We start from the raw sequence: 14,714 nt of genomic DNA, 5'->3' as shown, positions 1-14,714 counted from the left end.
TTTTTCATCCTGATGAAATATTACAAGTGTAAAATCAGACTCCCGTGTACTGTCTATCATACTTTTCTACTTCAAACTTGTTTCCTTTCAGTTTTCACCACAGGTTTACTACCCCTCCCAGGCAGCCACTCTGCTTTAGCCACCTGCCTCCTTTCCATCGGAGATGAGTGCCTTTGCCACACTCAGCCTGTGCTCACACATAACATATCCAGACATGGCACATGGGTGGCTGGCTCTCTTTTTAGTCTGTAGTGATGATAAACTCTGCCTATTATTTTTCAGTCTGTTTTGCCCCCAAACTACCTGTGTTCTAGTAGATCTATCTGTTGTGACAAGCTTTTAGTCATTTATTTTAAAACTGTAATTGAATATTATCAAAAAATGGTGGCAAAATCATACATGTGGGAATAAGGAAACAGCATAATGATTATATAGAAGACTTTCATGCTTGATGCTCCAAAACCTCAAGTGTGGAGTCTCAAGAGAAGAGGCCTGCAGGTCAGAGGCTAGGCTCCCACATCTCACTGATTCCAGTTCACACAGATGTGAACTTCACAGAGGTGCTTTTAGGTGAAGGCCCCACATTTACACAACAGATGGCTATTTGTCTCTGCATTCATTTATTTTCCCTTTTGTTGCCTTGTTTTTTATTGTCGTTGTAGTTATTGTTGTTGTTATTGATGTCATCGTTGTTAGGACAGAAATGGAGAGAGGAGGGGAAGACTGAGAAGGGGAAAGATAAGACACCTGTAGACCTGCTTTACCGCCTGTATTGGGGTGCGGCATCATCTAAGTTCATTTCCCACGTCTACACTCGACCGGACCTGCCAATATACGCGGATATCTTCGCCTACCCTGTCCAACGCTTGACGTCTCGTCATCCAATCTGGTCCCCTACGCCTACACTGAACTTCTCTGTTCCAGACTCTTGGAAACAGAGTTGGCAGTCAGCTGAGGTAAAGAACAAACACCTCATCACAGACCCCTGCAAGCGTCAACCCGGCTTTGACCTAGCACCTTATGATTGGGCCCTCCTCAATCGCTATCGAACAGGCCATGGCCGGTGCGCCGCTATGTTCCATCACTGGGGAGCCAGAGACGACCCGAACTGCCCCTGCGGCTACAGACAGACTATGACCCATACAGTCAACGGCTGCCACCTCTCCAGATTCAAAGGAGGTCTCGAAACTTTACATCAGGCTCAACCTGATGCTGTTGACTGGCTACGGAAGAAGGGCAAACGCTAGAAGAAGAACCGCCTGTGAAGCAACTCCCCTACAGGTCGGGAGGCGGGGCTCAAACCAGGATCCCTTGGGCTTTGCGCCACTTGCACTTAACCCGCTGCGCTACTGCCCAACTCCCCTGTCTCTGCATTCTTGACTAGCCCTGTTCCCAGGAGATGTGGGCATCTCAAAGGTACAGCGACTCCACAGAGCACTTCTTGCTTCTCCTTTCTACTCCCAATCCCAAACCACACTGGATTAGCAATATAAAGTTAAGCAAAACTTGGCCTTTGTAGACAAAGTATCCCACACTAACCTGTCTAAAATTGGGGAAGACTTAAGTAACAGAATAATGGATGTAAAGGACTGTAACCCATTAATAAAAAAAGAATCCATGAAGCCATTCTCATAAAAATCAACAACTGAATCATTAAGAGAGAAAACAAAGTTCTTTCATGCAGTCAAACGCTAATAAATACAAAACAAGAAAATTACCAATGAATGCCAGGTTAGAACTTAATGAAAAAACAGAATGCTTATATACCCTGAAAGCCTCTCCCCTACCAAGTTGCAACCTGTTATAAAATTTAAAAACTGGTGGTCTGGGAGGTAGCACAGTGGATAAAGCATTGGACTCTCAAGCATGAGGTCCCAAGTTCGATCACCAGCAGCACAGATACCAGAGAAATATCTGGTTCTTTCTCTCCTATCTTTCTCATAAATAAGTAAATAAATAAGGTTAGTTTAAAAACAGTGATACTTCAGTGGAAAATCCAACATGCCCAAACTACTTCTGAGCAAGTCTCTCTCTCTCTCTTTTTTAAATATTTTATTTATTTATTCACAAGAAAGATAGGAGAAAGAAAGAACCAGGTATTACTCTGGTACATGTGCTGCCGGGGATTGAACTCAGGACCTCGTGCTTGAGAGTCCAATGCTTTATCCACTGCGCCACCTCCCGGACCACGCCTCTCTTCTTCAAGTCAGGTACTTGAGAAAAACTAATCTCCCTGGAAAAGAGGAAGCGGGTAGAGGGCATATATTACTGAGCCCCAGTTCATCATATGTAACTGAACTGATCGATCATCTTCTCTACCCCAGGTGTTCTGGAGTTCACAGCAATATGCTGTGTTCCTGTCTAGCTAATCACACTGCCCACCAGTGTCCCTAACAATTGGTTATGCATGTACTGGGTGTGTGTGTGTGGGGGGGGGGGCGCGGTTGTTCTAGTTATTTATTTAATTTTCTTATTTCTCCAGCACTCTGTCCTTGGCTTATAGATCTACCATTTTCTCTCATGTCTATCATTTTCCTGTTTGCCTACAAGGTGTCTGTTGATTTGGTTTCTCATTCAGATCAGTTTTCCTCAAATCTTGGGGTGACCTTTTGGATACTCAGAGTGCAGCATTAAGAAGTAGGTTTGCGGGAGTCAAGTGGCAGTGCAGTGGGTTAAGCGCTGGTGGTACAAAGCTCAAGGACCGGTGTTAAGGATCCTGGTTCGAGCCCCCAGTTCCCCACCTGCAAGGGAGTCCCTTCACAGGCGGTGCTGCACGGCAGCAAAGCAGGAGGCCGGGCCTTGGGAGGACTGCAAAGGCAGTGGCTATGAGCCCTTTGCACAAAGTCAATTGCTACAGAGAGAAACCTTTTGATGTGGGCAGAGGGCCATCACATAGCCAGTTAAGGGGAGGCTTACTCAGGTGAGGGAATGGGGAGAAAAACCAAGCCCCATGTTCCAGGAGGAAAATTCCACACAGAAGTCCTGCTGTCACGACAACCCTGCCTGCCTCTGAGCATAAAGCCTGACTCAGTCCTCCAAGGGGAGGAAGGTTTCACTGCTGGACAAGGTTGAGAGCCAAGCTCTTAGTGCTCTCCACACCATCTTTCAAAGAACATGCAGGTCACCACTGTCCCTGCATCTTTGGCCCATCTGTTCCAGTGTTTTCTGGGCTTCAGGGAGTGGACTGGCCTGCTTCTCTGGCTTGACTGTCTCTGCTCTCATTTCAGCACTCCCTCATTAGGCAGTTTGTTGTGTAGAGTCCAGGTGCACCCTTGTTTCATCCCACAGGGAATCTGCAGTTCTGTTTCCTATTCATTTGTGCCACAGCAATCTGGGACCAGAGAAGGAGACAGGAAGCGATTTGTCATTCCTCCTTTGTCTACTTCCTCTGGCTTTATTACTATGTTCTTTTCTTTTACAAAGATTTGCTTATTATTTATTTGAGAGAGACACCAGAGCAAAGCTCTAGTGCATCTTGTGCCTGGGGTCATACTCACCAATGCTATTTTCTAATGCACTAAGAGAAACCTTCTTCATTAATTTGAATACCCCTAATTTTTTGGAATGTGCATGAAAGACAGCTCTCTAAAAGCTCACAACTTGTGGCTATTGAATGTGTGTCACTCATTCAATACCAACGTGGCCCCAACATTGTTTTAGATGTTGGAAAATGTCAGTGAACAAAACAGACAAAAGAAACCCCTTCCTCTAGAGGTTTCAAACTAGAATATTCTACTATATGATATCTGCTTTAGCCATAAAAATATGTGAGAGCACTTCTTTTGGTTTCTAAGTATTAAAAAGATTTGGACTATATATGTATATGTATTTCTGTGCTTGCTTATTTTAAAAGACCACATCCTGTAATGATTTAGGGCACTAGACAAAAACTGCTAACTCTCTATTCAAACCCTCTATGGCCTCTATCTATTCCTACTGGCTTTCTCAGTCAGTATGTTATGTATGTTATGTTATGTTATGTTATGTTATGTTATGTTATGTTATGTTATGTTATGTTATGTTATGTTGTTATGTTATGTGGTTGTTCATTTCTTTCTGTAAACTGTCATTCTTGAATCCCTCTTTGGTTATACTACCAGATGCAACACACTTCAACACTGTTACACCCTCCTGTGGATCTCCATATCCAGATGAGCAATGTCACTCTATCCCTAACAATTCTAAGTCTTGTCTTTACATTCCTAATGGACAAGTGAGAAGCAGGCAAAATAAACTCAGGGAAGATCATAATGGATTGGTAAAGGGGAAAGAAGATTTGATAAAATGCAGAGATGAAAACAAAGAAAAAAGTCTGAGGAAGAGGGAAAACCTCTAGTGAGGCTCTCCAGTACCTGGCCTACTGAATTTAACGTGTGTGTGTGTGTGTGTGTGTGTGTGTGTGTGTGTGTGTGTGTGTGTATCTTAATAATGCTAAACACTGTGTTCTCCTCCTTCAGGCATTCCTTTTCCAGGTTTCTTGGTGACAGGTGCCCTATTCTTTCTATTGTCAGCTTTAGGAGAAGCTGTTCCTCACCTGGTTGTGCTTTTTCTCTGTGCTCAGGAGGAGAGGTGGGAGGCAGAGGGGAAGAGGGTCTCTTTAAGTATGTTTGGTGTACTAGAGCTCCTAGGCAGAACTCTGCTACCTCTCCCACTATGGTTTCAATGCCACTAGCCGTAAACTCTCCATTAAGTGAACTCTCCCATGACACAGGGTAACACACATGCCAACCTCCCTCACCTCTGAAGAAGTCTAGGGGATTCTATGTTCTCATGAATGATCTCCATCCCACCCCTGGCTTACAGTATTTACAAGTCTCCTTGTCCTTTCCCGAGCCATAGGTGCAGCTATGCCAGTCCTTTTCAGGGTCACGGTCATAATTTCCAGTCACATATGGCCCCAAGATCAGAAGAGAATGAAAGGTCCACAAGCAGGAGTCTGTTCACAGGTTTTCCACATCCTTTCCCTGTCCTCCAATATGCTTTTCATTAAAACTGTTCTTCGTATGTCAAGCATTACCATCCAGCAGTCTCACACTTGGAGCAGGACCAATGGAAGCTCAATTCTGCAGCATCTAAGTCTAATGCACAACCTCATGTGGACTCTCTTGGCCAGGCACCTGTCTACCTCTGAAAAAAGAGTGGTTAACAAAGTCTCCACCAGAATCCTTGTCCCCATGGCCCCTATGCACAGCTTCTATCAATCCCATGTCTTTCTCCCCACTGTCAGGCTGTGAGAGGTACAGATACATGCTAGAATCACCATGTCCCCAATACTCTGTGTGTGAGATCTTTTCTAGACAGTTCATAGACAGGTTCAGCACCCACTTCCTAGTTTCAAACTACATTCCATGTGTGTTAAGTCAATTATAGTAGGTCTGATAAAAATCCTGGGGCGTTAGTAAAGTCACAAATATTTTAATACATTACTCAAGTACTTTTAAAGTTCAATTTCTTTTCTTTTTTTAGTTATCTTTATTTATTTATTTATTGGGTAGAGACAGCCAGAAATCTAGAGGGAAGGAGGTGATAGGGAGAGAGAGAGAGAGACACTTGCAACACTGCTTCACCACTTGCAAAGCTTTCCCCCTGCAGGTGGGGAATGGGGGCTTGTGCACTGTAACCTGTGCACTCAACCAGGCCCCTAAAGTCCAATTTCTTCAATAGATAAAATATAAGCACAGCCCCCTGAAATTTTTCCGCCTGTATGCTTTTGCACCCCTGCTGGTATTAAGAACTCAGTGGATGGATTCGACTTCCGGAGGCGGAGCTACGAGCAGCAGATCGCTTTCTCTCCTCTCCTCTCCTCTCCCGGATCAACTAGGAATACCAAAGGAGACCACCCGGACCGAAACAAGACAGGACTAGAATGACCACAGGAACCCAGTAAATCACCCGTGAGTACAAACACGCGTGGCTGGTGACAGAGAGGAGAGAGGGGCCTAAGGAGAGATTAAGTGACTGCTAACAGTTCAACAGTTTATCAGTGGAAACACCACCTCCAGTCTGCTCCACCAACAAGGGGACAGCTGAAGGGAGGAAAGGACTCCCCAGAGACTCATCAAGTACAACTCTGAGTCTCCATTGCTACTACCCTCAGAATCTGGAGCAGCAACAGGGAGGGACACCAGGGGACACCAGGGCACAGAGATCTAACCGGGAAACTCAGGAGAAGACCTATACCTCGGTGGCATAGCTGAAGGGCTGTGAAAGTCTCTTTGCATAACCACTGGATTATCTCTGCCACACCCTGCTTTATCTCTTGGTCAGGAGTCATTGATTAAGCCAAGAAGCCTATTGATAGTTTAAAAACCTTCACGTTACCATAGCCTACAGGGGGAAAAAAAAAAGGCTTTTACACCACTGAACTCCAACTCAGGGATTGAAAAAACTGTTAACTTATATAAAATGGTTAAAACAACAAGAAAAAATAATGGAGACTCGAACCAGAACAAGAGTCCAGCTAAAAGTCCTCCAGAGGGCGAAGCACAAAACAACGAGTTCAACATCCAAACATTAGCTAAGGAAATAATAACAGGAGTGAGTAAAGAATTTGAAAAAATTGTAATCAGAACTGCAGGAACAACAAATGAGAATATGGAAGAAAATTCTAATAATCTCATGGTTATTAGAGAGCTGAAAGCTGAAATTGCTGAGCTAAGAAGGCAACTAGCTGAACAAGCTAAAACAGTATCAGAGCAGGGCAACAAAATAGATGAACTCCAGAAAGCAGTAGAGGGCAGAGAGAATAGAATCTATGAGGCTGAAGACAGAATTAGCAAGATTAAGGATGAATTAGAGACAACTAAAGAAGAAGTAAGAGATCTCAAAAAGAGATTAAGAGATGCTGAAAACAACAACAGAGTCCTATGGGATGACTTCAAAAGAAACAATATACGCATTATTGGCTTACCAGAGGAAGAAAGAGAAGGGGAGGAAGAAAGCGTTCTCCAGGCCATAATAGCTGAAAATTTCTCTAGTCTAGACAACACCAAAGACATAAAGATTCAAGAAGCCCAGAGGGTCCCAAACAGAATTAACCCAGACCTAAAGACACCAAGACATGTCATACTTAGATTGGAAAGGAATAAGGATAAAGAAAGGATCCTCAAGGCTGCAAGAGAAAAACAAAGAGTCACCTACAAAGGAAAACCCATAAGATTAGCAGCAGACTTCTCCATACAAACACTACAGGCCAGAAGAGAATGGCAAGATATCTATCGAGTGCTCAATGAGAAAGGATTTCAGCCAAGAATACTATATCCTGCTAGACTGTCATTCAGACTAGATGGAAGCATCAAAACCTTCTCAGACAAGCAACAGTTGAAGGAAGCAACCATCACCAAGCCTGCCTTGAAAGAAGTTCTGAAAGGTTTCCTATAAACAACCAGACCACCACAAATAGAACATATATCAAAACACTCTAAAACTCTACAAGAATGGCGTTAAAATATCTTCAATCTTTGATATCAATAAATGTGAATGGCCTGAATTCACCTATTAAAAGACACAGAGTAGGAAGATGGATCAGAAAACACAACCCAAGAATATGTTGTCTACAGGAAACTCACCTAACGCAACAAGACAAACACAGACTTAAAGTGAAAGGATGGAAAACTATCATTCAAGCCAATGGCCCACAAAAAAGGGCAGGAACAGCTATTCTCATATCTGACATGATAGACTTTAAAATAGATAAGATTAAAAAAGATAGGAATGGACACTACTTAATGCTCAGAGGATCAGTCAATCAAGAGGACTTAACAATTATTAATATCTATGCACCCAATGAGAAACCATCTAAATACATCAAACTTCTACTGAAAGAGCTACAGCAATATATTAACAGTAACACAATCATAGTAGGGGACTTCAACACCCCACTCTCTCAACTTGACAGATCATACAGGAAGAAAATCAGTAAAGACATAAGGGAGCTAAATGAAGAGATAAACTAGAACTATTGGACATTTTCAGAGTCATTCATCCCAAGAAACTGGAATACACATTTTACTCAAATCCACATGGATCATTCTCAAGGATAGACCGTATGTTAGGCCACAAAGACAGCATCAGCCTATTCAAGAGCACTGAAATCATCCCAAGCATCTTCTCAGACCACAGTGGAATTAAACTAACACTTAACAATCAACAAAAGATTAGTAACAGTGCCAAAATGTGGAAGCTCAACAGTACACTTCTTAACAACTTCTGGGTCAAAGAGGAAATCAAGGAAGAAATCAAAATGTTTCGAGAGTTCAATGAAAATGAAGACACAAGCTATCAAAATATTTGGGACACAGCTAAAGCAGTCCTAAGAGGGAAGTTCATAGCTATACAAGCACACATTAGGAAACAAGAAAAGGCACAAATAAACAGCCTGATTGCATATCTTAAAGACCTAGAAGAAGAACAACAAAGGAACCCTAAAGCAACCAGAAGGACAGAAATTACTAAAGTTAGGGCAGAAATAAATAACATTGAGAATAGGAAAACCATACAAAAGATCAATGAAAGTAAATGTTGGTTCTTCGAAAGAGTAAACAAAATCGACAAACCTTTAGCCAGACTCACAAAACAAAAAAGGGAGAAGACCCAAATAAATCGGATAGTAAATGAAAGAGGAGATATCACAACAGACACTGCAGAAATTCAACATATCATGCGAGGCTTCTATGAACAACTATATGCCACCAAGTTAGAGAACCTGGAAGAAATGAATGATTTCCTAGATACCTACCAACTTCCAAAACTAAGTAAAGAGGAAGTGGATAACATGAACAGGCCCATCACAGCTAATGAAATTGAAACAGTTATCAAAAATCTTCCCAAAAATAAAAGTCCTGGACCAGATGGTTTTACAAATGAATTCTACAAAACTTTCAAAGAAGAACTAATACCTCTACTTTTAAAAGTCTTCCAGAAGATTGAAGACACTGGAATACTCCCTGCCAGCTTCTATGAAGCCAACATCACCCTGATACCAAAAGCAGACAGGGACACAACCAAAAAAGAAAACTACAGACCAGTATCTCTGATGAACAGAGATGCGAAAATATTGAACAAAATTCTAGCCAACCGGATACAGCAGTATATCAAAAAAATTGTTCATCATGACCAAGTGGGGTTTATCCCAGGCATGCAAGGTTGGTTTAATATACGTAAATCAATCAATGTGATCCACCACATCAACAAAAGCAAGACCAAAAACCACATGGTCATATCAATAGATGCAGAGAAAGCCTTTGACAAAATACAACATCCCTTTAAGATCAAAACACTACAAAAAATAGGAATAGATGGAAAATTCCTGAAGATAGTGGAGTCTATATATAGCAAACCTATAGCCAACATCATACTCAATGGTGAAAAACTGGAAGCATTTCCCCTCAGATCAGGTACTAGACAGGGCTGCCCACTATCACCATTACTATTCAACATAGTGTTGGAAGTTCTTGCCATAGCAATCAGGCAGGAGCAAGGAATTCAAGGGATACAGATTGGAAAAGAAGTCAAACTCTCTCTATTTGCAGATGACATGATAGTATACATGGAAAAACCTAAGGAATCTAGCAAGAAGCTTTTGGAAATCATCAGGCAATACAGTAATGTGTCAGGCTATAAAATTAACATTCAAAAGTCAGTGGCATTCCTCTATGCAAACACTAAGTTAGAAGAAATTGAAATCCAGAAATCAGTTCCTTTTTCTATAGCAACAAAAACAATAAAATATCTAGGAATAAACCTAACCAAAGAAGTGAAAGACTTGTATACTGAAAATTATGAGTCACTACTCAAAGAAATTGAAAAAGACACAAAGAAGTGGAAAGATATTCCATGCTCATGGGTTGGAAGAATTAACATCATCAAAATGAATATATTACCCAGAGCCATCTACAAATTTAATGCTATCCCCATCAAGATCCCAAGCACATTTTTTAGGAGAATAGAACAAATGCTACAAATGTTTATCTGGAACCAGAAAAGACCTAGAATTGCCAAAACGATCTTGAGAAAAAAGAACAGAACCGGAGGCATCACACTGCCAGATCTCAAACTATATTATAGGGCCATTGTCATCAAAACTGCTTGGTACTGGAACATGAACAGACACACTGACCAGTGGAATAGAATTGAGAGCCCAGAAATGAGGCCCCACACCTATGGACATCTAATCTTTGACAAAGGGGCCCAGACTATTATATGGGGGAAGCAGAGTCTCTTCAACAAATGGTGTTGGAAACAGTGGGTTGAAACATGCAGAAGAATGAAGCTGAATCACTGTATTTCACCAAATACAAAAGTAAATTCCAAGTGGATCAAGGACTTGGATGTTAGACCAGAAACTATCAGATACTTAGAGGAAAATATTGGAAGAACTTTTTTCCACATAAATTTTAAAGACATTTTCAATGAAACGAATCCAATTACAAGGAAGACTAAGGCAAGTATAAACCTATGGGACTACATCAAATTAAAAAGCTTCTTCACAGCAAAAGAAACCACTACCCAAATCAAGAGACCCCTCACAGAATGGGAGAAGATCTTTACATGCCATACATCAGATAAGAGTTTAATAACCAACATATATAAAGAGCTTACCAGACTCAACAACAAGACAACAAATAACCCCATCCAAAAATGGGGGGAGGAATTGGACAGAATATTCACCACAGAAGAGATCCAAACGGCCGAGAAACACATGAAAAAATGCTCCAAGTCTCTGATTGTCAGAGAAATGCAAATCAAGACAACAATGAGATATCACTTCACTCCTGTGAGAATGTCACACATCAGAAAAGGTAACAGCAGCAAATGCTGGAGAGGGTGTGGGGTCAAAGGAACCCTCCTGCACTGCTGGTGGGAATGTCAATTGGTCCAACCTCTGTGGAGAACAGTCTGGAGAACTCTCACAAGGCTAGAAATGGACCTACCCTATGACCCTGCAATTCCCCTCCTGGGGATATATCCTAAGGAACCCAACACATCCATCCAAAAAGATCTGTGTACACATATGTTCTTGGCAGCACAATTTGTAATAGCCAAAACCTGGAAGCAACCCAGGTGTCCAACAACAGATGAGTGGCCGAGCAAATTGTGGTCTATATACACAATGGAATACTACTCAGCTGTAAAAAATGGTGGCTTCACCGTTTTCAGCCGATCTTGGATGGACCTTGAAAAAATCATGTTGAGTGAAATAAGTCAGAAACAGAAGGATGAATATGGGATGATCTCACTCTCAGGCCGAAGTTGAAAAACAAGATTAGAAAAGAAAACACAAGTCGAACCTGAAATGGAATTGGAGTATTACACCAAAGTAAAAGACTCTGGGGTGGGTGGGTGGGTGGGGAGAATACAGGTCCATGAAAAATGATGAATGAAATAGTGGGGGTTGTATTGCTAAATGGGAATCTGGGGAATGTTATGCATGTAAAAAAAAAAGAAGTAGAAACGCAAAGCAGAAATTGACTGAGTTTGGAGTATGGCACCAAAGTAAGAAAGCAGAAGTATACTAGAGTTTGCAGTGAGTACCTCCCTAATACTTCCTCTCCACTTTTCCAAGCTTTGGGTCCATGATTGCTCAACAATTTGTTTGGCTTTGTATGTTAACTCTCTTTTCAGTCACCAGGTTCCAGGTGTCATCAGGATGCCGGCCAGACTTCCCTGGATTGAAGACACCACCAATGTGTCCTGGAGCTCAGCTTCTCCAGAGACCCATCCTACTAGGGAAAAAGAGAGGCAGACTGGGAGTATGGACCGACCAGTCAACGCCCATGTTCAGCGAGGAAGCAATTACAGAAGCCAGACCTTCTACCTTCTGCAACCCTCAATGACCCTGGGTCCATGCTCCCAGAGGGATAGAGAATGGGAAAGCTATCGGGGGTGGGGGTGGGATATGGAGATTGGGCGGTGGGAATTGTGTGGAGTTGTACCCCTCCTACCCTATGGTTTTGTTAATTAATCCTTTCTTTAATAAAAAATAAAAATAAAAATTAAAAAAAAAAAAGAACTCAGTGGATAACTGTTTCTTAAGCATCTGCATCAGTGTCTACACCATGTTCCTTTATATAGGCAGGCCATATTGTTTAGGGCAATGCTGCACTCACCATCCAGTTTCATCTGCTCCGGGCAGTAGTAGTGGATCACAGCTAGGAGGGCAGCACCATCACTGCCATCCCGCATCAAGTCCTCCAACAGTGGGAAGTAGGGTGGCTGCCTGGCAGCCAGGTGCTCACGCCGGTAGCGCACCTGTAGTCACAAAGGAAAAGGTCTTATTCACTGGGCCTGAGTCACAATCAGTTAAATCCAGAATGAGTGCGACGTCCACTAGACAATTTAGAGCAACAGCAATTGTATAAAACAAGCTCAAAATGTCTGCAACACATACTTTGCCCGGCACATATATACAGCACAGGCCAGGAATATGGACTTCATATCACACTGGGTGACAGTAGTTTACTGCTGGGACATCAGCCCTGCCCCACACACAGGGAGGTGGCAGAATGTACATACACGCCATTAAAAGCCAGCACACCAAAAGACAAATGAGAAACAAGTTAAATGCCAAACACCTAATACTTGAAAGGACCAAGTCTTTGCTACTCTCTCTCTCTCTCTCTCTCTCTCTTTTTTCTCCAGGATTACTGCTGGGGCTCAGTGCTGGCACTATGAATCCACTGGTCCTGGTGGCCATTTTTCCTATTTTATTGGACAGAGAAACTGAGAGGTGAGGGGAAGGTAGAGAGCTAGAAAGACAGACACCTGAAGATCTGCTTCACCACCTGTGATGTGACCCCTCTGCAGGTGGGGAGCCGGGAGCTCTAACTGGGATCCTTGTACTTTGTACTATATGTGCCACCACCTGGCCCCCTGCTACTCTTTTTCAAGGATTATCAATGTTAACCTGGCCACTAGGAAAGTACAAAACAGCACTAATTAAGTACCTTGAGAAATTTCCAAAACCAGGGTTAATAAAAATGTTGTCTGGGGAGCTGTTTGGTAGTGCATTTGGTAGAACACATGTTACCATGCACAAGGACCCGGCTTCAAATACCTGGCTTCCACCTGCAAAGGGAAGCTTCAAGAGCAGCAGAGTCATGCTACAGGTCTCTCTCTCTCCCTCCCTCTCCTTCTCCCTCCCTTCCTCTCTGTTTCTATATTAGCAAAGTAAAACATCATAGTCACTGGTAGAGTCATGCAGGCACTGAGCCTTAGCAATAATTGTAGTAGCCAAAAAGAAAAAAAAAAAAAATCTACTACCAGTACCTCTAGCAAAGCTGAGTGATGCAAGGTGCCAGTAAGCCAGTAAACTAGGGCTTTCCATGTGGTATGTTTTTGCCTTTATAGAAAATGGTTGGCACATTTTCTCCGCTTCTCCAGGCTCTCAATTTAACAGCCACAGGACAATGTCAAAATATGGTATTTTCAGCATTTTCTCCAGAAGAGGATATACAATACAGATTAGAGCCAGAAAGTCAGCACTGTACTACGAACTTCTGAAATTTATGGAGTCCAACTCTCTAAACCTCTCTAAATAATCTAGAACATTATAAAGTTATCTCAGTAAGCATACAGTATAGAATAACCCACACAGTTACTTAATAATTTCTAGCACATTCTTTTTTTTTTCTTCAATTTTTAAATATTTATTTATTTTCCCTTTTGTTGCCCTTGTTTTTTTAATGTTGTAGTTACCGATGTCGTCGTTGTTGGATAGGACAGAGAGAAATGGAGAGAAGAGGGGAAGACAGAGAGGGGGAGAGAAAGATAAGACACTTGCAGACCTGCCTCACTGCCTGTGAAGGGACTCCCCTGCAGGTGGGAAGCTGGGGGCTTGAACTGGGATCCTTATGGTCCTTGCGCTTGGCGACACATGCGCTTAACCTCTAGCACATTCTTTTAAAATCAAGACGAAGGCATCTTTTGTGGCCCCAGAATGTGAAGTTCCATGTTAACTTTTAACTTGTTTCTCAGAAGTGAAGTGTACACTGGGCAGGCAGCATGCAGGGCTCCAGGTCAGGCGACCATACACAGAGACAACACATATGGAACACGATAGCATGCAGGAAGCGGATGAGTGCTTGCTGGGAATGGACGGGGTGCCTTTAAAACCAGGCACACATTGAACTTGAGCGTTCAGAAAGCTGGTACTGTTACCTGCAAATCAAAATGGCTAAAACTCTAGGCTTTAGTGTGAAGGTGAACTCCTAAACTTGCCACACTGACTAGATCGATCCAAGAGGATACCCTGTTATGACCATTGGCAAAGACACTGGTCAGATGGTCAGGGAACAACACCACTAAAAGACACTCAGTGGAGCACTGTTCTTAGTTTAATTTTTCAGTTTCTACAGAACTCTCTGAAACTCTGCATCTCACAGGACAGCCCCATTTTTCCTATATCCTATATTGCAGAACTGTTTTATTATTGCTAATCTTTAAGATTCAAAAAGCTAAATAATATGTGATCATTCATAAAATGTTTTCCTCTTCTGTTATTTGTTATTAGTATATTTTGAACAGAAGCAGAATCATCTGCCAGCTACAAAACAATATATCAATGCTCATGAAGCTTTCTGACAGCATTTTCAGGATAATCTGACTCAAATAATTAATCTAAGGGAAACAGAAAATTAAGGGTGTCTACAAAATGATTATGAAAGTTCACTTTAAAATGTATCACCTGGAGCACCAAGTTTACTTCCACAGAAAAT

At 42.1% G+C, this 14,714-nt stretch overlaps 1 protein-coding gene across 6 annotated transcripts in view; it reads right to left on the bottom strand.

The window, feature by feature from the left end:
* CAMSAP1 (calmodulin regulated spectrin associated protein 1) overlaps positions 1-14,714 on the bottom strand; it is a 77,248-nt gene that overhangs the window by 25,239 nt on the left and 37,295 nt on the right. For all 6 annotated transcript variants that reach the window (XM_016187434.2, XM_016187435.2, XM_060199391.1 and 3 more), the window contains one exon: positions 12,108-12,249. In XM_016187434.2, coding sequence (XP_016042920.1) covers positions 12,108-12,249 — 142 coding nt within the window. The remainder of the gene's footprint in view (positions 1-12,107; positions 12,250-14,714) is intronic.

This window comes from Erinaceus europaeus, chromosome 10 (genome assembly GCF_950295315.1).
Source record: "Erinaceus europaeus chromosome 10, mEriEur2.1, whole genome shotgun sequence".
Taxonomy (NCBI): domain Eukaryota; kingdom Metazoa; phylum Chordata; class Mammalia; order Eulipotyphla; family Erinaceidae; genus Erinaceus; species Erinaceus europaeus.
This window is presented reverse-complemented; position numbering and strand designations above follow the sequence as displayed.